Below are 21,824 nucleotides of genomic sequence, written 5' to 3'. Positions count from 1 at the left end.
CCCGCACGCAGCAGCAAAGACCCAACACAGCCAAAAAAAAAAAAAAAAAATATATATATATATATATATATATATATATATATATATATATATATTATAGTGCCTAAGGATAAATTTAGCAAAAGAAGTGAAAGACTTAGGGAGAAAATTATCAGAGTTTATTGAAAGAAGACCTTAAATACTTGGAGAGAGGTACCTTGTCCATGGATAGATCAGTAACATAATGTTGTCTTTTCTTCCCAATTTGATCTCTAGAGTCAGTGAAATTCTAGTCAAAATCCCAACAGGATTTTTAAGGAACCTGTCAAGCTGATTCTTAAGTATGTGTGGAAGAGCAAAGGGCCAAGAATGGCCAAGACTCTATTGAAGTAGAAGGACAAGGTAGAGGCATTGACCTAGCAGATAGATAGCAAGGTTTATTGTGAAGTCGTAGTAAGTACAATACAGTGGTATTGGCTCAGGGACAGACAGATTGTCTAATAGCACAGCAGTGAGTATCCAGGAGAACCGCACGCATATGACAGTTGGACATATGACGTAGGTGATTTCATATTGGTGTTGAAAAGGATGGTCTTTTCAATAAATGGTGCTGGGACAGTTATTTAATGTGGGGGAAATAATATATGTACTTCACCAGATTTTGTAATCAGGCTCTGATTGATTGTATATCATTTAGAAATAGTATGTATAGAAAATCTGCTCTTCATTTTTGTTTTTGAAAGTGAGCCTAAGAAAATGACAACTTGAGGAAAATATTTCCAACAATATTATTATTTTTGAAAGTGAGCCTAAGGAAATGACAACTTGGGAAAAATATTTTCAACAAGAATGACAGAATGTTTATATCCTAATATATGAAGAGCTCTTAAAAATTAATGAGAAAAAAGATGAACCTTTATTATTTTGCTTTCCTGACTGATTTTGATTGATATTTTAAAACCTTTCCCCAGGGAATTCCCTGGCGGTCCCATAGTTAGGACTTGGTGCTTTCAGTGCTGAGGGCCTGGGTTCAATCCCTGGTCGGGGAACTAAGGTCCGTTAAGCCGTGCGGCATGGCCAAAAAAAAAACCCCCCAAAAAACAAAAACTTTTCCTCAACCAGCAGCTGTGACATTGGGTGGATTTATCAAAGGTAAAAGACTGATTGTCTTTTATACTTAAAGCATGTCCCAGGTTGATGTGGATTCGGGAATTGAAAATATGGAAGTTGATGAAAATGACCGAAGAGAAAAAAGGAGCCTCAGCGATAAGGTTGGTAAGAGATGAAGCCCTTGCTTCTGTTTTTAGTTACAGGTAATGTAAATAAGCACTGCTTCATGTCTTGTATCTGTAAAGTCTATGAGAGAATGCCACCCCAAACCAGCAGATCCTATTTAAGGTGATTGGGTTTTTTTCTTTTTTTCTTTTTCTTTTTTCAGGAAATGTGGGTCGCCTTGATCACCCTTATTAATGGAAGTATAACTCAGTCCTTTTATCTGATAAAAATCCTTCAGTTATCTTTGTTTCAGGTCCATGTTTCTATCAGTAAATGTTAGCAATTAATTTAGAGCTAATTTGAATTTTTTCTGTCGGTCTTTAATTGCTTAAGCAAGTAGGTCATCACATCTTTGGTCGTATTCTGAGGGAAATGACTGGGAATTGAAGCAAGAATGTGAGGAAACAGGAGGCTTTTATATTTTGTTATCATCTGAGATTTAGTTCCCTATATTTAGAAAAAGGATTTTTTGGGTTTTTGGTGTGTGTCATGGTGTAGAACTGGTAGAGATAATTGCATCACTTTCTGTTCAGTAAATTATTGGTGTTCGGCAACATTATTAAAAGTTGGACTGTAGCCTCCTAGTGGTGCAGTGCTTTATTTTATATAGGTTTTGAATGTTTACAAAGTTCTTTCATATATGATACTTTCTGTAATGGAAAGTAGTGAAAAACATTGAATTCTGGAAAAATTTCTAGAGAAAAATTTATTGTGTACCTAGAATGTCAACCTGGTCTTTTAGCATTCAGAAAAGTAAATAAATGGGATATATGTACATCCTTTATCACTGTCTTCCTTGGCAATTCCTGGTAACAATCCTGCTGTTTTATACTCCCCCCCATAGACTTGTGTTGTAAGCTCATGAGACCTACATGTTGTAACCTTGAAGTCATAGTAGCAAGTTTATTTTTCCCTAAATCAGTGGGTGAATAGTTTTATGCATTTCTAAAATATCCTCATTTGTAAATAAATTAAATCAGAATTAGGTATTTCTATTAAAGTCTAACTCACACCTCCTACTACTTGAAATTAACCCTCAAATCTTCTTCCTCACAAGGAGCCTTCATCAGGTTCTGAAGTGTCTGAAGAACAGGCCTTACAGCTGGTCTGTAAGATCTTCCGTGTCTCCTGGAAGGACCGGGACAGAGATGTCATCTTTCTTTCTTCTCTTTCTGCACAATTTAAGCAGAACCCAAAAGAAGGTAGGAATCAAGCTCAGCTGTCTTATTTCAGAGCCCTTAATAGAAAACCAGAATGAAAAATCTTTTGTCTTTCCCTCCTATCCACGTTCATTGTCTTGCTTCGCAGTTGTATGTTTGATTACAGGGATACTTCTTGATGAGGACACTGCTCTTTGGCTACTTTCCACTTATTTTATTGATAAATTGTTTTTTTTTACTTTTATGATTTCTCTAAAAGAAAACTGTATAAATAAGTTAATGGTCTCTACTGTCTCAGGGTTGAAGTTTTTTCCTTTGCAATAAGAAGGTGCTTAGAGAGAGCATTAGCGCCTCTTATACTCTGGGCGGGAGTATACTGGGTAGTCTCCAGGGATCCTGAGAGAGGCGCTCTGGATGACCTGTACCTGCTGTAAGTGCCTCCCGGGTCATATGGAGACAGTGGAGTAAATCTGCTTGATTAAACTGCTTAGCAAGATAGCACATGTTGATATTTTGCAGTGTTTACAGGGTTCTATTTTAAGAGGCTACACTAAACCACACTTACAGCAAAGTAATAAAACTCTTAGCAAGATACCAGCATTACAGGGCACACTCACTTTTCTCTACAGCAGTCATTTCGAGAACAGAAGAGGGAGGGGAAGTGCGCCGGAGTGTTCTTCTACGTATCACTAGTATATAACCTCCCTGCTGGCAGGAATTTTTGTCTCTTTTGCTCACTGATGTTTTCCCAGTGCCTGCACTTAATAATCCCTCAGTAGATATATTTTAAATGAGTGAATGAACATCAAGGAGATTGCATTTCCTTTTCTCTGCTGCCTGTCTTCCATGACAAACACACACACATACGCGCACACACACACACACACACACACACACACACACACACACGAGTCCTCTGTGTTCCTAGTGGATGGATAGTTTACTTCTGACTTCACTGAGATCTTCTTAACTCTGGTTATAGAGATGAGCTTAGCAACCATGAGTTTCAGAACCCTGCCACTTGTAATTATTGTAACTGTTAAGAGTCTCAAATCTGTCCAGTACATATATAAGTGGTAATTTTTAATAACAAATCAGATAAGATTTACATGGGTTAGACATTTTATTTATTTAGTAATATTTAAAATATATCTAAAGGCCTACAGTAAAGCAGATGGGAGCTGCAAAGAATAAGAAGGAAGCTAGAAGACAGAGTGTGCTCCAGAAAGGCAGGTGGTGACTAAATATCAGACCCTTCCTAAAATACTTTGTACTTAATAGTTTAACTGTATATAAACATATATAGGTGAAGAAATATTAACCCAGTTGCATTTGTAGTGTAATAAACTAACCTCTGTAGTTGGGAGTAGCTTCTTTTTATAGTTAATATACATCAGCAGTGACTCTCATCAACTGGGCTCCAGTTCTTTTTTGCTTTTTTTCTAATAAGCTTTCTGTTTTGGAATAATTTTAGATTTACAGAAAGTTCTAGAGATAGTGCAGGGAGTTCCTATATACACTTCACTCAGTTTTCCCTAATGTTAACATCTTACATAACCATAGTATATTTGTCAGAACTAAGATATTACTGTTAACTAAACTCCAGACCTTACTTGGGTTTCACCAGATTTTCTACTGACGTCCTTCTACTGTTCCAGAATCCAACCCAAGATACCACATCGAACTTCTCTGGTTCACTTTGGCTTATTCAAGGACCATGTGTATGAAGAACCATGTGTAACCTCTTCTTTATTCTGCCTTTCCAACAGTGTTCTCTGATTTTAAGGACTTGATTGGCCAGATTTTAATGGAAGTGCTAATGATGTCCACTCAGACTAGAGATGAAAACCCATTTGCCAGTCTGACAGCCACATCCCAGCCAATTGCAGCGGCAGCTCGGTCACCAGACAGAAATCTCATGCTAAATACCGGCTCCAATCCAGGAACAAGCCCCATGTTCTGCAGCGTGGGTTCCTTCGGTGCCAGCTCTTTATCTAGGTCGGTGTGGTTCTTTTTGCACATCTCATTGGTGGTAAAATAGCCAGGAAGTATGTAAGAGAAGGGAATGTTCATCTGTGGGCCTGTCATGCAGGTTATGACATGTATTGTGTTTGGGGGATGGATTGACTCATTGAGGAGATACTGTCTCTTCCAGATGGGTCTCTTTGGCTTTCCATGGTTAGGCTATTGGTAAATTAAATTTTAGGAACAAATGGCTGTGTATAGTGTATTATTCTTTGGAAAGAAGGCTTTCTCATATTATAAGTATAGCCTCTAAATCAGTACGGCAGTCTGATTACAGTTATATAGATGAGTCTCTAAAAGATCTGTATACTTGAACGCTTAGAGATATGAAGTGAAATTATACTATTCTTTTAAAACATGATATTTTCCATTTTAGTTATTTATCTCAAGCTTCTCTTCAATTTTCTCTCCTTTCCTCCCTTTCTCAACTCGTTTAGCCTCTATGAGACTAGCCCAGCTCCCAGCACGAGTGTCTGGAGCTCTGTGCCAATGATGAGTCTGCCTCTGGCCCCCCCATCCCGGGCAGCCAGCCAGGCGTCCGCTCCTCCCGCTTCCCTCAGTCCTCACGGTGCAGCTGCGGGGACGCCTGCGGGGAGCCAGCCCTCGTCTCCGCGGTACCGGCCCTACACTGTCACCCACCCCTGGGGGTCGTCATCTTCTCCTGCCCCGCGGTCCTCGGGCAGCTCCGTCCTGTCCAGCTCCCCAGGCCTGCCCATGCCAGCTAGTAGCCCTCAAGCCGTGCCCACCAGCTCCTCCCGACAGAGACCCACCGGCGCGGGGCCACCTTTACTGTCCGCCTCACCCGGTGCGGGTGCCGTGAGCAGACGGCCCTCCTCCCTAAGGAGCTCTCCTAGGTATCTATGCAGCAGGAGAGTCGGGTGCGTGTTTGCAGTGCAGGGAGAGGAGATTAACACGGTTTGGAAGAACTGTCGTGTGGCACTGACCTCAGTTACCTGTGTTTCTCTGTTTGGGGTCATTAACCCGCGTGTCTCACTGGTTCGGTAGGCTCGTGCCCCGAGTCCACGCCCAGCCAGGCTTCAGTCACATCAGAAAGTATAGGTTGCTTGATGGTGAGACCCTTTCTTCCCTTCTTCTCCCTCACTCTTCCTCCTTCCTGTACAAAATAAAAAGAAGTCACTTCGTTTTTGAAATCGAGTGCACCTGTCACGCCTCATGACAAATGAATTTCAGAGACTGTGGGCAGCTTGTATTTGAGAGTTGGGGCTCACAGGACCACTTTTCCACTTTTCGTACTGTTGCTAATCATAGTTGAAATACAGTCAGACCAAGGGGTTGAGGGAGCAGATCCCTTACCTCTGGCAAGTGGTTATGCCTTGACACTTTGTTTTCAGCCCCTTAGAAAGAAGTAGTATCATGACTCCATTAATCCGCGCCCTCCACCCCTCAAGTGTTCCTATGCCTTTATATAATTTAGGTGAATTATTTTTCTGCATGTCAGTAGACAAAACTTGTAGCGTAAGATTTCATTAAAAGGCCAGCAGCTGTAAAAGCTTTCCTCCTCTCTGTTTTCCTTTGTTCCCTGATGACTTTTTTTGCTTTTGTTACGGTAGTATGTACGACAGTCCTTTCTCCTTCCTCTTCCTCGCACTTTCTGGGGACAGTAGTGATGAAGATGGAGAAGAAGATGATGATGATGGTGATGATGAAGGTGGTGGTGGTGGTGATGAGTTTTCTTGTGTCCAGTTTGGGTCCAGGTATCAGAGGAATGGAGTCTTACCCCTGCATGTGCCTAGGTGCTTAGGAACTAACTTTTATAAGTCCTAATTAGAGGTGTGCTTTGAATCCAAACAGGATAGGGTCACATGACTCCAGGTGGCCTGGAGAGTCAAGATGTGAGAAACTTTGCATGTACTAAAGCATTAGGACCTTCTCATGGGGTGAAGTGGTACACAGAAAAAATTTCATAGTTGTTGCCTGGCAAGTTTGGAGAAAAACTTACATGTAATCATTTGTCAAGAACATGAACAGGATCAGTCATCGTTAAGGTTAAAGATTAAAGATCAGTTGTCATTAAGTTCACCCACCCTAGGATCTAAAATGAGAGGCCCTCCATTTATCTGTTGGAAGAGTATTCTTATGAGCTGCCAGGTGTGAACAACATCTCCTCTGGGAGGCATGTTTTCCTATGTACAGTTGCATGGATTGCTGCTATTTAGGAATGGCAGAGGGGCTGGAACTTGTGTCTGTGTGTGTGTGTGTGTGTGTGTGTGTGTGTGTGTGTGTGTGTGTGTGTGTCCCCCTCTCCAGCTCACTCCGGGCAATCCGTTGAAGAGCATATGGGGTCATACTGTCTGGTATAACTGTGATGCTGCTTTCACTTCTTTTTTTTTTTTTTTCTTTTAATAACTTTTTAAAATTTTATTTATTTATTTATTGTTGGCTGTGTTGGGTCTTCATTGCTGCGAGCGGGCTTTCTCTAGTTGCGGCGAGCAGGAGCTACTCTTCATTGCCGCTCGTGGACTTCTCATTGTGGTGGCTTCTCTTGTTGCGGAGCATGGGCTCTAGGCGTGCGGGCTTCAGTAGTTGTGGCACGCAGGCTCAGTAGTTGTGGCTCACGGGCTCTAGAGCGCAGGCTCAGTAGTTGTGGCACACGGGCTTAGTTGCTCTGAGGCATGGGGGATCTTCCCGGACCAGGGCTCGAACCCGTGTCCCCCGCATTGGCAGGTGGATTCTTAACCACTGCGCCACCAGGGAAGTCCCGCTGCTTTCACTTCTAATCTTAAATTTTGCTAATCATTCACCTCCTTGGCCTTGGTAAAGCCAGACCGTATTTGTTTAGATGGCCCGTGGAATGGCAGCAGAGGCTAAAAGCATAGCTCATGATGTTGCTGAATGTTCACCCCTGAAACCCGAGTGAAAAAGACCGCTTGGGTCTTCTAGGTGACTTTGAGCAAGAAAATATAATAGCACCTTCTTTCTAACCCTCCCACTCACTGTCTTACAATTTTGCTCTTAAATTGAAGTTTCCTCTGGACTGAGTTGATACTTGTGCCCAGCAGTGTTCAAAAATAGCTCCAGGCTATAAATAGAGACAGCCGTAGGAGCGAGGTACACTGCATTCAATTCGTCGGTGTTCAGAAGAATCATTAGAGGGTATATAAAGAGAGAGAGGAGTGTTGGTGCAATGTCAAACACTGATTCAGGAAGGTCGATATTTGTATTAGGTTGAACGTTGTATCACTGTTTCTCAAGTAAATTTCCCAAAGATAGAAGTGTCTTTTTCATGTAGATAAAGTCCTAATCCATGACTATAGTAATGCAGCAGACATCCTTGTCAGAAAACAATTTCTGTACGTGATGAAAGTGCTTTATTATCTGTTTTCCTGTAAGCAATCTGTGGGAGAAATGCTGTCTCTCCCTGGCCTGTTTAATTCCAGCTTCCTCTAACAAAGATACCAGAATTGTATGCTGCTTTCACTGACTCCGCTCTAGACTTCTAACATCCCGACCTTGTCTCAGATCTAGACTCGATAAGGAGAAATAAATCTTAGCGATTATGTACTCATAGCTGCGAATCGTTATGAGCATCACCTGCCAGGTACTGTGTCCGCACTCAGCCTACGTTATCTTATCCTCACAGCAGCGCCCCTAGTTACTGCGAGGAAACGTGGGTACAGGGAGGTTCGTCACACAACTAGGACAGGCAGAGCCTGAGTCCAGAACTCACATGCCTCCCACCATACCCAGCTGCCTCTGGCTTCTCCATCTTTGCCCAGTGGGACTTGTGTTGTTCTCATTCCTTACCAGTTGTTTCACTGCCCGGAGTTTACACATCTACTCAGTTCCTTGGCAAGAAAGTGCCAACATTTTACTCCTTAATTACAAAATTCCACTCCAGTTGGTTGGCAGGTCCTTTGCTGGCTGTTAAAATGAAATCTGATCTGTCCAGGTTTTAGAAATCATAGATTCTGAATAGATATCAAAAAGAATGTAGAAGGACAGGGCGTATTCATATATAACTGATTGAACAAATAGAGAGGAACTTGAGAATGCACGTAGTGTCAGAACCAAGAAGAAGTAGCAGAAAAATCTTATTAATTTGAACAGTCAGTGAAGAGTTTTTTCTTTCCCCTTTTCTAATTGATCTTCTCAGAATTTTATTTACTTTGAAGTAAGCACTTTTAACACCCACTTCTCGCCTGGTAAGATCAATGCCGTAGATGCAGCAGTCAAGGGGGCTTGTTTCTGTCTCCCTTTGTGCTTGCCCAGTGGAATCGATGGGTTGTACATCTTTTGTGAAGTAGTTAGGACATACATTCCTATGTTAATTATTTATAGTGGTGATAATATGGGTTAATTTAAGAAAGGCAAAAACATTCCTTCTAGAATGTTTCATAGTGCTCTGTGAAAAAAGCTATAAGAATTATAAGGAGCTACTTCCTGCAGGAATGGAAATGAGTGAAGTGAGAGGTATCTTTGTAATAAAGATAACAAAGGAATTATTCTGAGGAAACGTTTTCTGATTGTTTCCTAGGAAGTTGGTGACTAGAAAGAAATTTTTCTTTCGTTTATTGGGTTCTTCTTTTCACTGCTTAGATATTTCAGTGAAGGAGATCAAATCTTGAAAGTCATGAGACTATGTGAATAGAGAAAGAGAAAACTAGCAAATAGTGGAAAACATTGACATTTCCCCTCTTATTTCTGCTGATCATTACTATTTGGAGATGAAGCAACGGAGATGGTTGAAAGGAAATCTTTCTACCATGTCTGTCCCCCAAACCCTCCAGTGATTTCCCTTCTCCCACAGAGTAAGATCCAAAGCCTCTCACCCTGGCCTGCAAGACCGTGCATCCCACATGTACACACACACACACACACACACACACACACACACACACACTCACACACACTCACACACTCTTCCTGCCCCTCTCTGTCACGCATACTCTGCCTTTCTTTTCCTTCATAGCACTTACAGCACTTCTATAGTATTATTTTATTTTAATTGTCTCCTCTCTGTAATGTAATTGTCTCCTCTCTGTAATGTAATTGTCTCCTCTCTGTAATTGCCATATAACAAGGTCTTGATCTGTTTGATTCAGTGTACGACCCCCAGGACCTTCAACAGTGCAGACATTTGTTCAGGGAATTTACATGGCTTGACCCTGCCCAGCTCTGCCTTTGCCTTGCATCGAGAAAATATACCATTCCAAAGCCTGCATCTAAAAAAGTAATAAAATAGGGTGATTATTCCCACGATAGAAGAAAAGAAACTGCGATGGAATCCTTTTAAGAAACAAGTTTTCTTGGTACATTTAAAATGGGACTCAATTTGCACAGATGTGATGCATGTATAAATCCCCAGAAATATTTTCATTGTGTTTTCAGAAGGATTCAGCTGTATTTCCAATATGTGAAGTAATTACGTTATTCAGTTGGATTGTTGATGTAGTTATCAGAAAATGGTTCACATATTCTCCCAAGGGAGGTATAATTTTATAGATACTCTTAGGACTTAAACATGATATATTTCCAATGTCATATTCCATATGTTACAGTTGTAAAAGCATCATGAATTTCGTAACAACTTCTTTAGGAAATAAATGAAATACTATTTTAAAACATTTTAAAATGTCCATTGATAGCATAAATTTAATGCATATAAACTATACACTCCTTGCTCCTTCAGTATCACATTCAAAATTTGAGTTCAGCTCTTTGAGTTCAAACCTAGAGATCCTCATAAACCAGTTTTGACCACTGACAATCATGCACAGCCCTGGTGACACTGGCCGCTTTGCATGCCTGTGCTCATGATCTACTTCGGCACCCTTAGGACTGATCTTATAATTTGGAAGCATATTGACGAACACTAGGGTTTATTCTATGTTTTCTGTTTAGTTAAACTTATGTTTCTTTTTTTTCTTTCTTTCTCTTCTCTTGAAAGTCACTTGGAAGTGTTGTTTGGTGCCTGACAGATGATCACAACATACGTCAACGTCTTTTATCTTTGAAACTTCTCTTATACATTCTGAGTGTCTCTCATTGCCTTGCCTGGCAGTCTCGTACACACCCTGTCACTTTTCATGCCTTTGTGAAATGTTCGTGAAGGCATTTCGGTTGCCTTTGAGGTGTTCAGATCTGAGTTAAAATGAAAGGGGGCGTTTTGGCTGAGAATGGAGCCCAGTGTCAGTGCATCAGCAGCCACCAGCTAGGCGCGTTGACTTCCCACAGTCGTTCACAGGCACAGCATCAGACTGACTCCTTGCAACTGGCAAGGACCTATTGGCATCAAATATCAGATGCTTTCCATTTCAGAGCTGTAACAATGTGAGAAAGATGGGGCTTATTATCAAGGAAATGTATAGTTTAAATACTTCATTTTAAACATGAGGAAGATCTATTTTCATTGTCATCTGTGAGAGCTTCTCAAAGGGAATTTAACCTTAACCGTGTATAGTTATAAGCCTGTGTTAGCAAATTTCATCTTTGGGAAGTGCAGTGAATATAGTCCCTGAGTCACTAACCTCAGATGGAAGAGGGACGGACAGCAGATAGCTTGAGAGCGAGATCGTGGCAGGTAAAGCCAAATATCTTTTTCCCCTTTCTCCTTCTGGGGATTCACCACACTTCTTATATTTATGGGTGGGTTTTTCTGTTTTGTTCTTACGTTGTTTTTTTTTTTTTTCCTTTGCTTTATTACAGTCCTCATCTTTCTGTTGTCAGGCCAATTAACAGATAACAGATCTTACCATACCATGAAATGTAGCCCAAAATTTAAGTGGTGTGAAGACACCAGGATTGTTTTTGGTTTTTTGAGGTTTCCCACCCTGGGCTGCCCATCTTTGTCTCTGGTGAGGCACTTTGTGGGTGGCTCCGTTACCTGCCCAGTCAGGGGGGCATCGGCTGCCTTGTGCTTTTGACTGCTTCTCGGCCTCCCCTCCTCCCCTCCCTTCTCTCAGACCTAGGTAGTAAGTAAGTTGTAAGAATTCAGATTTACGAGACTCTGGCCTGAGAGCCTTGGATTTAAAGCCTTGGCATTGTTTTCATCTTTTTAAATTGAAATACTCTAATATCATACTTTGATTCCAAGGTCAATTATATATATTCTTCTAAAATTCTAAGGTCAGTTATGTATATATTCCAAAATTACTTATGTGTATCTATGCATCTATCTGCATAACATATCATTAATATCTTAATTCTTCTTTTAGTTTCTAGCTCCTATCTGCCCCAGGCTGAAGTAGGGATGGGTATCTCAAGTTCCTGATACTCTTCCCCACCTTTATCATCTTTCACATGTCAATTTTTTTTTTTTTTGCTAAGTTTATATTTTTTCATTTGTCTTCATTTCAAAATTCCTGACCTCTTCCTATGCCATGATTAATCTTTTTGTATCTTTTATGTCTATCAAATTTGTGAGTTAAACATCAGATTTGGTATTTGACCTATTGATGGTTGTTAATCTAAACTTTGATTTCCTAACACCTAACCCTTGTGATAATGGTCTCAGGGAATAGTTGTTACTAATAATAACAGTGCCTCATGTTGTATCCTGCTTATATTTTACAAAGCACCTCCACATGATTTTATTGAACCCTCACTGCAGATGAGATGAAGTTCTGGGTTCAGGTAACAAGTAAGCAGTAAGGATGGAAATAGAATGCAAGTTTGGATACTCCTAGTGCAAGGTTTTTGTTTTGTTTTCACTATACTACTTTGTCCCTTTTGCCAAACATTTTGGAAAATTTGTGTTTGTAACATATTTTTCATGTCTTCTTCTGACTGGACGGTTTTCCTAAGCCCTGGTCCTGTTGCCTAATGCTGGATGAAGGCTTTTAAGATCTGTGCTAGAAGTTAGGAAGAGGGGTATTTTGTTAGTCCCTTGTAACTTCACTCCTAAAGACTTCGATTATGTAATAGCATAGGCCGGCTTTAACCTCCAAGCCTGCCTAATTGCAGCTGGCCAGTTGGATTTACATACGTGTTGTATCCCTTCAAATGCCCAGCGCTCAGTAGCAATTCTTAGTCCTCCTGGTTTTGTAAGGTGCTGTTCCCAAGAAGATAAGATGTTGAGTTTCTGGACAGACTTTCTTCTTAGGTCAATAAAACATTTACTAAAAATTGCTATTGTTGGACTTGGAGCAGGTGAAACAAGCAGTCCGCTCCAGCCTCGGCTGCATGGGTGTCTGTGCTTTGTTCTGGGTGCGGGGACCCTAACGGGCTTTCTGCAGAAGTGCAAACTCTATCAAACGTGATTTATTGAGAACAGATAAAAATCATCCATTCTTCTTTTCTCCAAAGCTTGGGAGCCTCTGGTGGGGCAAGTACTTGGGATTCCTACAGCGACCATTTCACCATTGAGACGTGCAAAGAGACAGATATGCTGAACTACCTCATCGAGTGTTTTGACCGAGTTGGAATAGAGGAAAAAAAAGCACCGAAGGTAACATGAAATGGACTCATTTTAAAACCCCCACAAAAACCTGGTTATGTGGTGGATAAATAATTGGTTTTTGACCCCCTAATGAGCATTCATTCACTTATTCAATCAGTAAAGTGGTTATTGAGCATCTACTATGGGTCAGGTGCTGTGTTAGAAGCTGGGGGTGGATCAGTGAACCGGACAGACGAGGATCCCAGTCCTCATGGAACTCACATCCTAGTGGAGGGAAGAAGTGACAGGGCCAAGTGCCACTGCCACCAGCGACTTACACGGCCCTGAGGATTTCTCTCCTAGTCTGTCGTAATCATAATAACCAACGTTTATGGAGCGCCTAGACTGCCAGACACTTGGCTAGGTCTCCTTCTCACAGTTGTTCATTAGTCCAGTGTAGTCCTGTGTGGTATAAGTATTATTTTTTTCCATTGTGTTAATAAGCAAATGAACCTCAGAGAGATCAAGTACATACTAACCTTGGTCTTTCCTAAAAGCCAAGTGGCGTGAAGTGAACTTTCAAAAAGCAGGGGATACCTGTAATTGTCCAGCATCACATAAATAATAAATTGCAAAACTGGATTTGAACTCAGCAAGCTACACTTTTTCTTCTATTTCATGCTGAGTTACTTTACTTTATTATTATCTCATTTCATTCCTATTTCATTTTCTTTTTTTTTTTTTTTTTAATTTTTATTGGAGTATAGTTGATTTACAATGTTGTGTTAGTTTCAGGTACACAGCAAAGTGAATCAGTTATACATATACAAATACCCACTCTTTTTTTTTTAAGATTCTTTTCCCATATAGGCCGTTGCAGAGTACTAAGTAGAGTTCCCTGTGCTATACAGTAGGTCCTTATTAGTTATCTATTTTATATATAGTAGTGTGTATATGTCAATCCCCATCTCCCAATTTATCCCCCCCCACCCCAATTTCATTTTCTAGTTCTGGTTTTCCATTGGAAACTAATCCAGTTGTCAACCTGTTAGTTTCATATTTGTGAAGGGCCTCTTGGGGTTTGCTGCATTTAACCTTAGCAAAAGCAAAGAGAGTGGGCATATCTCTGAAATCCCCACGTGGTCACCTGAAGCTTCAGCTTCTCTCTTCTCTAATTGTAGATTTTAACGGAGGCAGTATACTTGGATGATACAGTTACTCTAGTTTGTTCATCATCAGTAAAGGAAGAGAAAAGGATGCCATTTCCTGCAGATTGATCTCTTCTGACTCGTGTCAGTTTTCAACTGTATGGGATTATTTTGTTTGTCTTTGTAGACCTAACCTGTACCTTTCTTTGCAGATGTGCAGCCAGCCAGCAGTCAGCCAGCTTCTGAGCAACATCCGCTCACAGTGCATATCCCATACTGCGTTAGTACTACAAGGGTCCCTCACACAACCAAGGTATGAAAAACCAATATGTGCTTGCTGTTAGCAGGGAGAGGGCCCTCTCCATCAGGCTGCCCAGCCATTCTGCATCGCGTTGGATAACTCACTTCCTCACCCATGAAATGAGTGGTTGACTAGATGGTTTCTGAGGTCCCTTTCTTTCTCTAAAATACTATGAAAATAAAACACTCTGTGTGCTTTATTGAGATAGACTGTGGTTGAAATATGTTGACATCAGGGCAGGAAATTAGTAATGCAGTTTAAAAGCAGCTGCTTGAAAGCAGTATAGATACTGGAAAAAAATGTGCAGATCATCACTTTCCATGTATCATATAATCAATTTCTGTTATTCAATAATAAAGAATAGTGGTGGAATAGGTAATATGGGAATCACCCAAAGTGTACTACATTATTAATTTTTGTTCAGAGGGTCCCGTAAAGGTTTCAAGTTTAATAAAAGAGTATTTCTGTATTTCATTTCTCTTATGAAAAAAAATCTAAAGGAAAAATGACAAAGTTCAAGATTTATTCATTCTGGATGATCTTACCATAACCATTTTTGAAATTTGTCAGGAAAAAAAAAAAAGGAAAATGATGCACATGTACTAAAACTTAAACACTGTTCCATGGTTAAAATTAATAAGAGCTTAAAAAAGTCTTCAGCCACTGCTAATCTTTTTTTCCCCCATTGGATGAGGCATAAATAAATAAGTAAAAGAGACATATAATACTTTGGTTTTTCTAATGCTTTATTTTTCAAGGGCTGTATGGAGGAAAAGATGGATTCTTTAAAACTTTCTATAGTTTCTCACTGAAAAGCCCCAAAAGTGATTATCTTAACAAGGAGAAGGGTGATCTTTTGCCTAAAATGATTGACTATTGTGTGGATTATTTGGGAAATTTGAAGCTTGACCTGTGATTGTCAGCTACATGACATCTGTATGTTCTGTTGTTACACGGTGACAAGTTGATTCATCAGAGCCCTTGACTTTCGTGGGTCTGCAGGTCCCTGCAGCAGCCATCCTTCCTGGTGCCGTACATGCTGTGTAGGAATCTTCCATACGGCTTCATTCAAGAACTGGTGAGAACCACTCACCAGGATGAAGAAGTGTTCAAGCAGGTAAGGTTTTGTGTGTTTGCTACTGAAACTTCTGGATTAGGAGCTTCTCTGCTGAGGTAGATTTCTAAAGACACGATATACTGAAGACTTTGGTTCCTGAATTTGAACATGCACATGTAATTTGCTCAGAGAGAGCTACCCGAGGTTCCTTTCTTGAGGAAATCAGATTGACAGCTGCATTGTTCAAATCATGTGTACATTTCAACTAATCAGTCAAGCATCAGGTATTTTAAACATGGTCTGTGCTAAGTGCTTTGGGAGAGTAGAAGAAATATAAGGCCCTGTCTTTGATTTTAAGAAGCTTTTAACACACTACCAAGAGATAGCATAAGACGTGATATACATTTGCCAGATAAGTAGTGTTGAAAATTAGTTCTCTGAGTTTACAAAAAGGAGATTAATAAATCAAAGACGAAATTAGCTCAGCGGCAGCTTGCACGTCACATAAAACCATTGTCTTCTCACCACTAGACCGGGAATGAAGTCTCAAATCTTACTGATTACTTCATTCATTAAGTATCCATACATTTTTGATATCCCATTGTGTAAAGGCAAGTGAAAATGCAGATATGTAATATTTAATAATAAAGCTTAATAATAATAATAACAACTAAAAAAGTTAGTCTTGAAGATTTCTTCCAAGGTAAAACCTTGGCATGAATTTTGATTACTGTTCTGTGGCCTGTGTTGTAAAGTAAGCACTTTGGCACAGCAACTTTAACACAGCTGTTTCCCATGATGAAAGGATGCTTATGACATTTTCTTACAATTTGTTGAATGATAATCTCTTTTTTTGTTTCTAGAAAGAATAATAGAGGCAGTAGCTACAAATGATGATTCCTTTTAATCTGTTTTTTTAAAAACTCTGTTTGTTTGTTTGTTTATTTATGGCTGCTTTGTGTCTTCGTTGCTACGCACGGACTTTCTCTAGTTTTGGCGAACGGGGGCTACTCTTCATTGCGGTGCGCAGGCTTCTCATTGCAGTGGCTTCTCTTGTTGCGGAGCACAGGCTCCAGGCACGCGGGCTTCAGTAGTTGCAGCACACGGGCTTCAATAGTTGCAGCACGCGGGCTCAGTAGTTGTGGCTCACGGGCTCTAGAGCGCAGGCTCAGTAGTTGTGGCGCATGGGCTTAGTTGCTCCGCGGCATGTGGGATCTTCCCGGACCAGGGCTCGAACCCGTGTCCCCTGCATTGGCAGGTGGATTCTTAACCACTGTGCCACCAGGGAAATCCCTAATCTGTTTTTATACCTAATATTATTTTTAACTATTCATATTGAGGCCTTTGAATTCTCAGGAAGTGTGTTTTCAGCAGTTTTCAAAATATTAGTAAGAGAAGCATCCAGGAGTGAAAATCCCAGTCAGTGCTATGTATTCTGTATTTGGAATTTATCAACTGCTCATCTTAGATGATGGTCTTACTGACTTATAGGAATATTTTAGGCATTATAGTGAGCTTTTCTTCTCCAGAAAATTAAGTGAACTCTGATGAAAATATATAACTGTCTTGGAAGGTTTAAGTGATACACTATATTATATGTGTAGTATACATAAAGTAGAATACTTCTACTCAAAAAGACATCACTTGAGGAACCAGAGTAGCTTTACCTGTATAAAAGCCTGGTGATCAGCTAAAGAAGTATGTTATGCCTATTTTATTCATAAAGAAACTTACATAGAGGCTATGAAATGACCTCTATGTGTTTTTAAAATTGAGATGAAATTCACATAATATAAAATTAACCATTTTCTAATTCAGTGGCATTAGTACATTCACAGTGTTGTGCAACCACAACAGATCTGTTTATTTTTAATGACAGAATTCTGATCCCTTGTCTTTTCTTATGTGTCACCATGTTTCCTCAAGAGAAATGATGAGTACAGTGGAGTTGCTGAACTGAAAAACAGCATTTTACCTTTTGTCTTAAGAATGTGGCAGATTTGAATTATTAAATCTTTTGACTGAAATTTCAGTCTTCCTTTAATTAAAGTTTGAGATGTTCATAGAAAATAAACAGCAATAAATAGTAGCTAGAATTTAGAATTGGAGGTGAACACTTGGAGCATATTTTATCAGTGCTGGGAGGTATTTATTTGAAAATAAAATTATTTTAAAAACGTTAAGTCACACAAACAGTATAATGTTTGATATTTGAAAAGTACTATGTTTAGTAATATTTTGTCTGCTTATTATAATTTAAACCCTACTTGCAAAAGAGGATAACTCTAAAGAAGTTTTACTTTATAGCGTTCCTGAAAAAAATGCCTAAGAGATTTTTCTAGATGATCAATTGTGAAATTTATTTTTTGGTGATTCTGGAACTACTGTTTTTCCCTCAGTTGCAGTTTGGGCATTTCCCACCCCTACACCTAAGCATTTCCTCTCCATTTTTAGCTAGCTTACGAAAGCACATTACTTCTACCCTGATTGCTTGAGTCGCGAGAACTAGAAGGATCTCTTCAAGAGCTGTGTTGATATCTCAAGACGCTCCAATACGCTTTGTCATGCAGGGCACCTTCTTAATACTGTGCTCCTTACATGACAAAGGTGCTGCATACGATGGGATGAAATTAGTAGGAAAGAGAATATTTCAGGTTTTCTAGTAGCTTTTTAGAACACTCCCTCTTGCAACTTGTTGGCGTTCAGACTGTCAGCTGTTGTTTACAACATTTTCAGCTTAATGTTATTAGTCTTGAATCCCAACCCACTCCCTAAATGTGCTGCTCGGTGAGTGCACTGTGAAATTTAAACATGAGCTGTGCTGAGCAGATTCGGCAGTGTTCCTGTGCCCTGATATAAATGGTGAGCTTGTAAACGTAAATTTGAGTGCCCTTAGGCTCTGACATCAGGTTGTTGTATTAATCACACCATATGTGGAGGCAAGGCATCCTGATGAAGTTTTCTTTTTCAATTTCAACATTTACCAGCCATCTCTTTGTTCTACATCATTAAGATGATAATAATATCCATTATTGGTCTATTTTTTTTTGTTCTCTTCGAAGTAAACAAGGAAAGATGGAAAGAATTAAATGTAGGTGTAGGGGTGGCAACAAAAAATTTCTTAAAATGTTGATAGAATTGAGCAGATATTGGAACATTTAGTCCAGTTTCTTTACAGATTATAGGTGCTTGGTAATCAGAAACATATTCGTTGCTGTGATGTGCAGGTTAGAGTAATTTATTTGATTAGAGCAAGGAGCCCTGGACAGTCCTACTGCAGGCTCCACCTTTGTGAGTTTCTGTTGAATCACGGGGAGTCTTGTCAGAGTTTTAGGGTTCACCAAAACCTATTACTTCTGGAGAATTCAGCTGCCTTACTTTACGGTCAGCCTTGTGAAAGGACAAAGCAACACCCTGTGGCTGGATTCTAGGCTCCTGTGTGTGCAAAACAGCTCTTCCTTGGGCAAGCAGTGCAAATGCCTGGACTTGCAGATTCGGCACTTTATTTGACATGCCTCCTGTTCTTCAATTTTCTTTAACTTATATTTCTGATTTTTTTTTTTCTTGTAGATCTTTATCCCCATTTTACAAGGCCTGGCTCTTGCTGCCAAAGAGTGCTCCCTCGATAGTGACTACTTTAAATACCCCCTCATGGTAAAACTTTGTTCTTTTCCTTGTGTAACACATTCAGTAGATGTTTTTCTTCCAGATGATTTTAACATACGCTTTTCTTTCAGGTCCATGATCAACCTTGTTTTCAAACTTAAAACATGAAATCATTGTGTTGGCCATGCAGAGTGTTTGGTGCGCAGTGAGATGCATCAGTGAAGACAGTTAGCAGCGCGGTACATATTTCACCATCCGAGCCCTAGACAGGAGTCAGTGATGCAGTCATTAAAATGTACTTTGCCTTACTCTACAGCTTATGAAAACAATAATCATTGGTGGTCTCCTTCTTGATTGTCCTAGCAATGAGCAGACCATATTTGGGGTGAAATTTTGTTAATTAAAAAAAAACAAAAAAAAAGAACTGTGACAAATGCAAATAGAGAAGGCAGAGTTAGATTCAGAAAAGGAAGACAATCTTGTCTTTATGTAGTGACTTTGCACAGAAAATTGCACAGTGCTTCTCTTGTTCATCTTCCCCGTTTCCTGAGGCTGTAAACTTCACTTCAGGCTTTACTTGGAAAACACAAATTTGCTCAGCTCCTCCAGGCACTTAGAGGAAGCATAAATTGTGGACAGAACTTCTGGCTAGATCCTCACCAAGGGTCTTCAGAGTTGTGAAAATATTGGAACCAGAAAGAAAATAAGAGGCTGTTTTCTTCTCTGACCTTGCTTCTTTAAAATTTTGGGAGAAAAATACTTTGAAGTATTACTGAATATTTTTCATTCTGAAAGTATGAAGGAAAAACATCGAAACATGAAATTAGTTGACTGTGTGTAAATACGACCTTGTGTAAATTGAAGCCTTGGTTAAATTGATACGTTTTGCTGCCCGTGTTCCTTTTACTCATTCTGCTAACTTGATTCCATCTTACCATTAATTCATTGCCTCCTGAGCGCCTCGAGTGTGACATACACAGAGGACCCAGGAGCTCATGAGATAAGGTGCCTCTCCTCAAGGCAAAAATCAAGACCACAACGATACAGTCAGATAATTACAATCAGTGCAAACACAGAGGTGTGTTTATCTGTTTCAGAAAATCAAAACTGAGCTAAAAGGCTAAATATTAAAGTTAAACATTAAAACATTAATTACTGTTTTAAACATTAAAACATTAAAGCCAGGTAAATTAGAAGGTGAAGCAGGAAGGCTTAGTTTTAAAAATAATTTTGAATGAATTTATGTCAGGGTTCTTCCTAGTGCACATGTTTATTCCGGTTCCTAATGAAATTCTATTAATCCTTATGCATTGTTCTGTCTTTGGCACATAAAAGGAAGTGGAAAAATCTGATTATTTGAGTTCAGTGATGAAATCTCTTAGTGTACCTTAATTATCACTGTATTATATAAATATTCCCTCCTGGAACTGTTGGCTTTTCTCTTGTGGTTTGAATTAGCCTGATGATTCAGTAAGGAGATTTTAGTATCAGATATCAACAAAGTGTTCTTCTGGGTCAAAAGACAAAGGCCTCCATTATGATAGACAATAGTTTTATTTTGTATCATTATTGATGCCTGTGCAGCAAAGGGAGTGCAGTGAGAGAAAGGGCAATAATTTAAGGCAGGAAGAGGAAGACCGTTGGAGCTAAAATCAGAAAGAAGCATGATTATCCTCTAGGTCAGTGGATCCCAACTTTGCCATACCTTGGAATCACCTGGGGATCTTTAGAAAGCACCTCTGCCTGGCTCTCCAACGCTGTGACTTAATTCGTTGAGGGTGTGGTGAGGACGTGGCCTGGCATTGGGCTTTCAGAGGCTGCCCAGGTGATCGTAAGGTGCAGCTGAGTTTGGGAGCCCTGGTGCTGAGCAGGGAGACTGTTTCCTTCTCAGTGGCTCTCTGAGCCTCAGCGGCTTCTCAGATGTGTCAGTGCCTAAATGCATGGACTCAAAAGCTTCCAGCAGCTGTTTTAGCAACTCCCATAGCAACATCCAAATCACAGAGGAAATTAAATTCACTGTTAAAGTAGTGTTTGACTGTATTACCATGGCCATGGTAAACTCTGTTTATGTGCCTAAGAACTATATTTCCTGATTGTCTTAACTTGAGAACGATTGGAGCTCCAAAGGAAAACATTGAGGTTCTCAAAAAACCAGGGATCTTGAAACCAAGGGATACTTTTAAATATATTTTGAATTTGGTCGCTTATTAAATTTTAATTATTTATAGTCCTGTTTAATACTGGCAAGACTAGCTATCTAAAGTTTATGAAGCATATCTTTTTGGTATAGAAAGATGTTAAATGAAAAAATCATTTATTGTAAGAATACACTCATTTACCTCTGTTGTGTATATGTACAAAAATACGTCTAGAAAGCTCTTAGCCAAAATATCAATAGAGGTTATCTCTGAGGGTAAAGTTTATGAGTGACTTTTAGTTTCATTTTATATTTCTGTTTTATCTGAAGTTTTTTTACAATGCACATGTACTAGTTTATTCATCAGAAAAGCAGTGAAGCTATTAGTGCTTTGTTGGGAATGCATACGTATTTATAGCAGCATTAAAGCTATGTCTTGATGTTACACATGGTGGTCAGTTTAGGATGAAATACATTTAAATGACCCTTTCTGATCTCGTTTCTAGGCTTTAGGTGAGCTCTGTGAAACCAAGTTTGGAAAGACACACCCTGTGTGCAATTTGGTAAGTGCCACCCTAATGGACTTGCACATTTTCAGTGAACATGTAACATAGAAGATATTCCTTAAGTAACAGTATCTGAAAAATGTCTCCTGGAGGACACTGAGATGCAGATGTGAGTAATACATGTGGGTGGCTCTCAACCGTTACATTGTCGTCACCTACGTTATTTCCGGGAATGACATTAATTCACTCTCTTTTGTGATTTTCGGGGGATAAGTATTGTACAGCTAGCATA

General features: G+C 39.7%; 1 protein-coding gene across 5 annotated transcripts in view; it reads left to right on the top strand.

Annotated features, from left to right (window-relative positions):
• The window catches only part of UBE4B (ubiquitination factor E4B), a 113,839-nt gene that overhangs the window by 43,245 nt on the left and 48,770 nt on the right, over window positions 1-21,824 (top strand). For 3 of the 5 annotated variants that reach the window (XM_082460985.1, XM_082460986.1, XM_082460987.1), the window contains 10 exons: window positions 1,163-1,250; window positions 2,312-2,456; window positions 4,184-4,412; window positions 4,877-5,293; window positions 6,011-6,154; window positions 12,705-12,846; window positions 14,138-14,238; window positions 15,229-15,343; window positions 18,854-18,937; window positions 21,533-21,589. In XM_082460985.1, coding sequence (XP_082317111.1) covers window positions 1,163-1,250; window positions 2,312-2,456; window positions 4,184-4,412; window positions 4,877-5,293; window positions 6,011-6,154; window positions 12,705-12,846; window positions 14,138-14,238; window positions 15,229-15,343; window positions 18,854-18,937; window positions 21,533-21,589 — 1,522 coding nt within the window. The remainder of the gene's footprint in view (window positions 1-1,162; window positions 1,251-2,311; window positions 2,457-4,183; window positions 4,413-4,876; window positions 5,294-6,010; window positions 6,155-12,704; window positions 12,847-14,137; window positions 14,239-15,228; window positions 15,344-18,853; window positions 18,938-21,532; window positions 21,590-21,824) is intronic. The other 2 variants (XM_082460988.1, XM_082460989.1) reach the window with 1 other exon arrangement.

This window comes from Balaenoptera physalus, assembly GCF_965194825.1.
Source record: "Balaenoptera physalus genome assembly, chromosome: 1".
In the NCBI taxonomy this organism is placed as follows: Eukaryota; Metazoa; Chordata; class Mammalia; order Artiodactyla; family Balaenopteridae; genus Balaenoptera; species Balaenoptera physalus.
The sequence above is the reverse complement of the archived record's forward strand: the minus strand, read 5'-3'. Positions and strand labels throughout refer to the sequence as shown.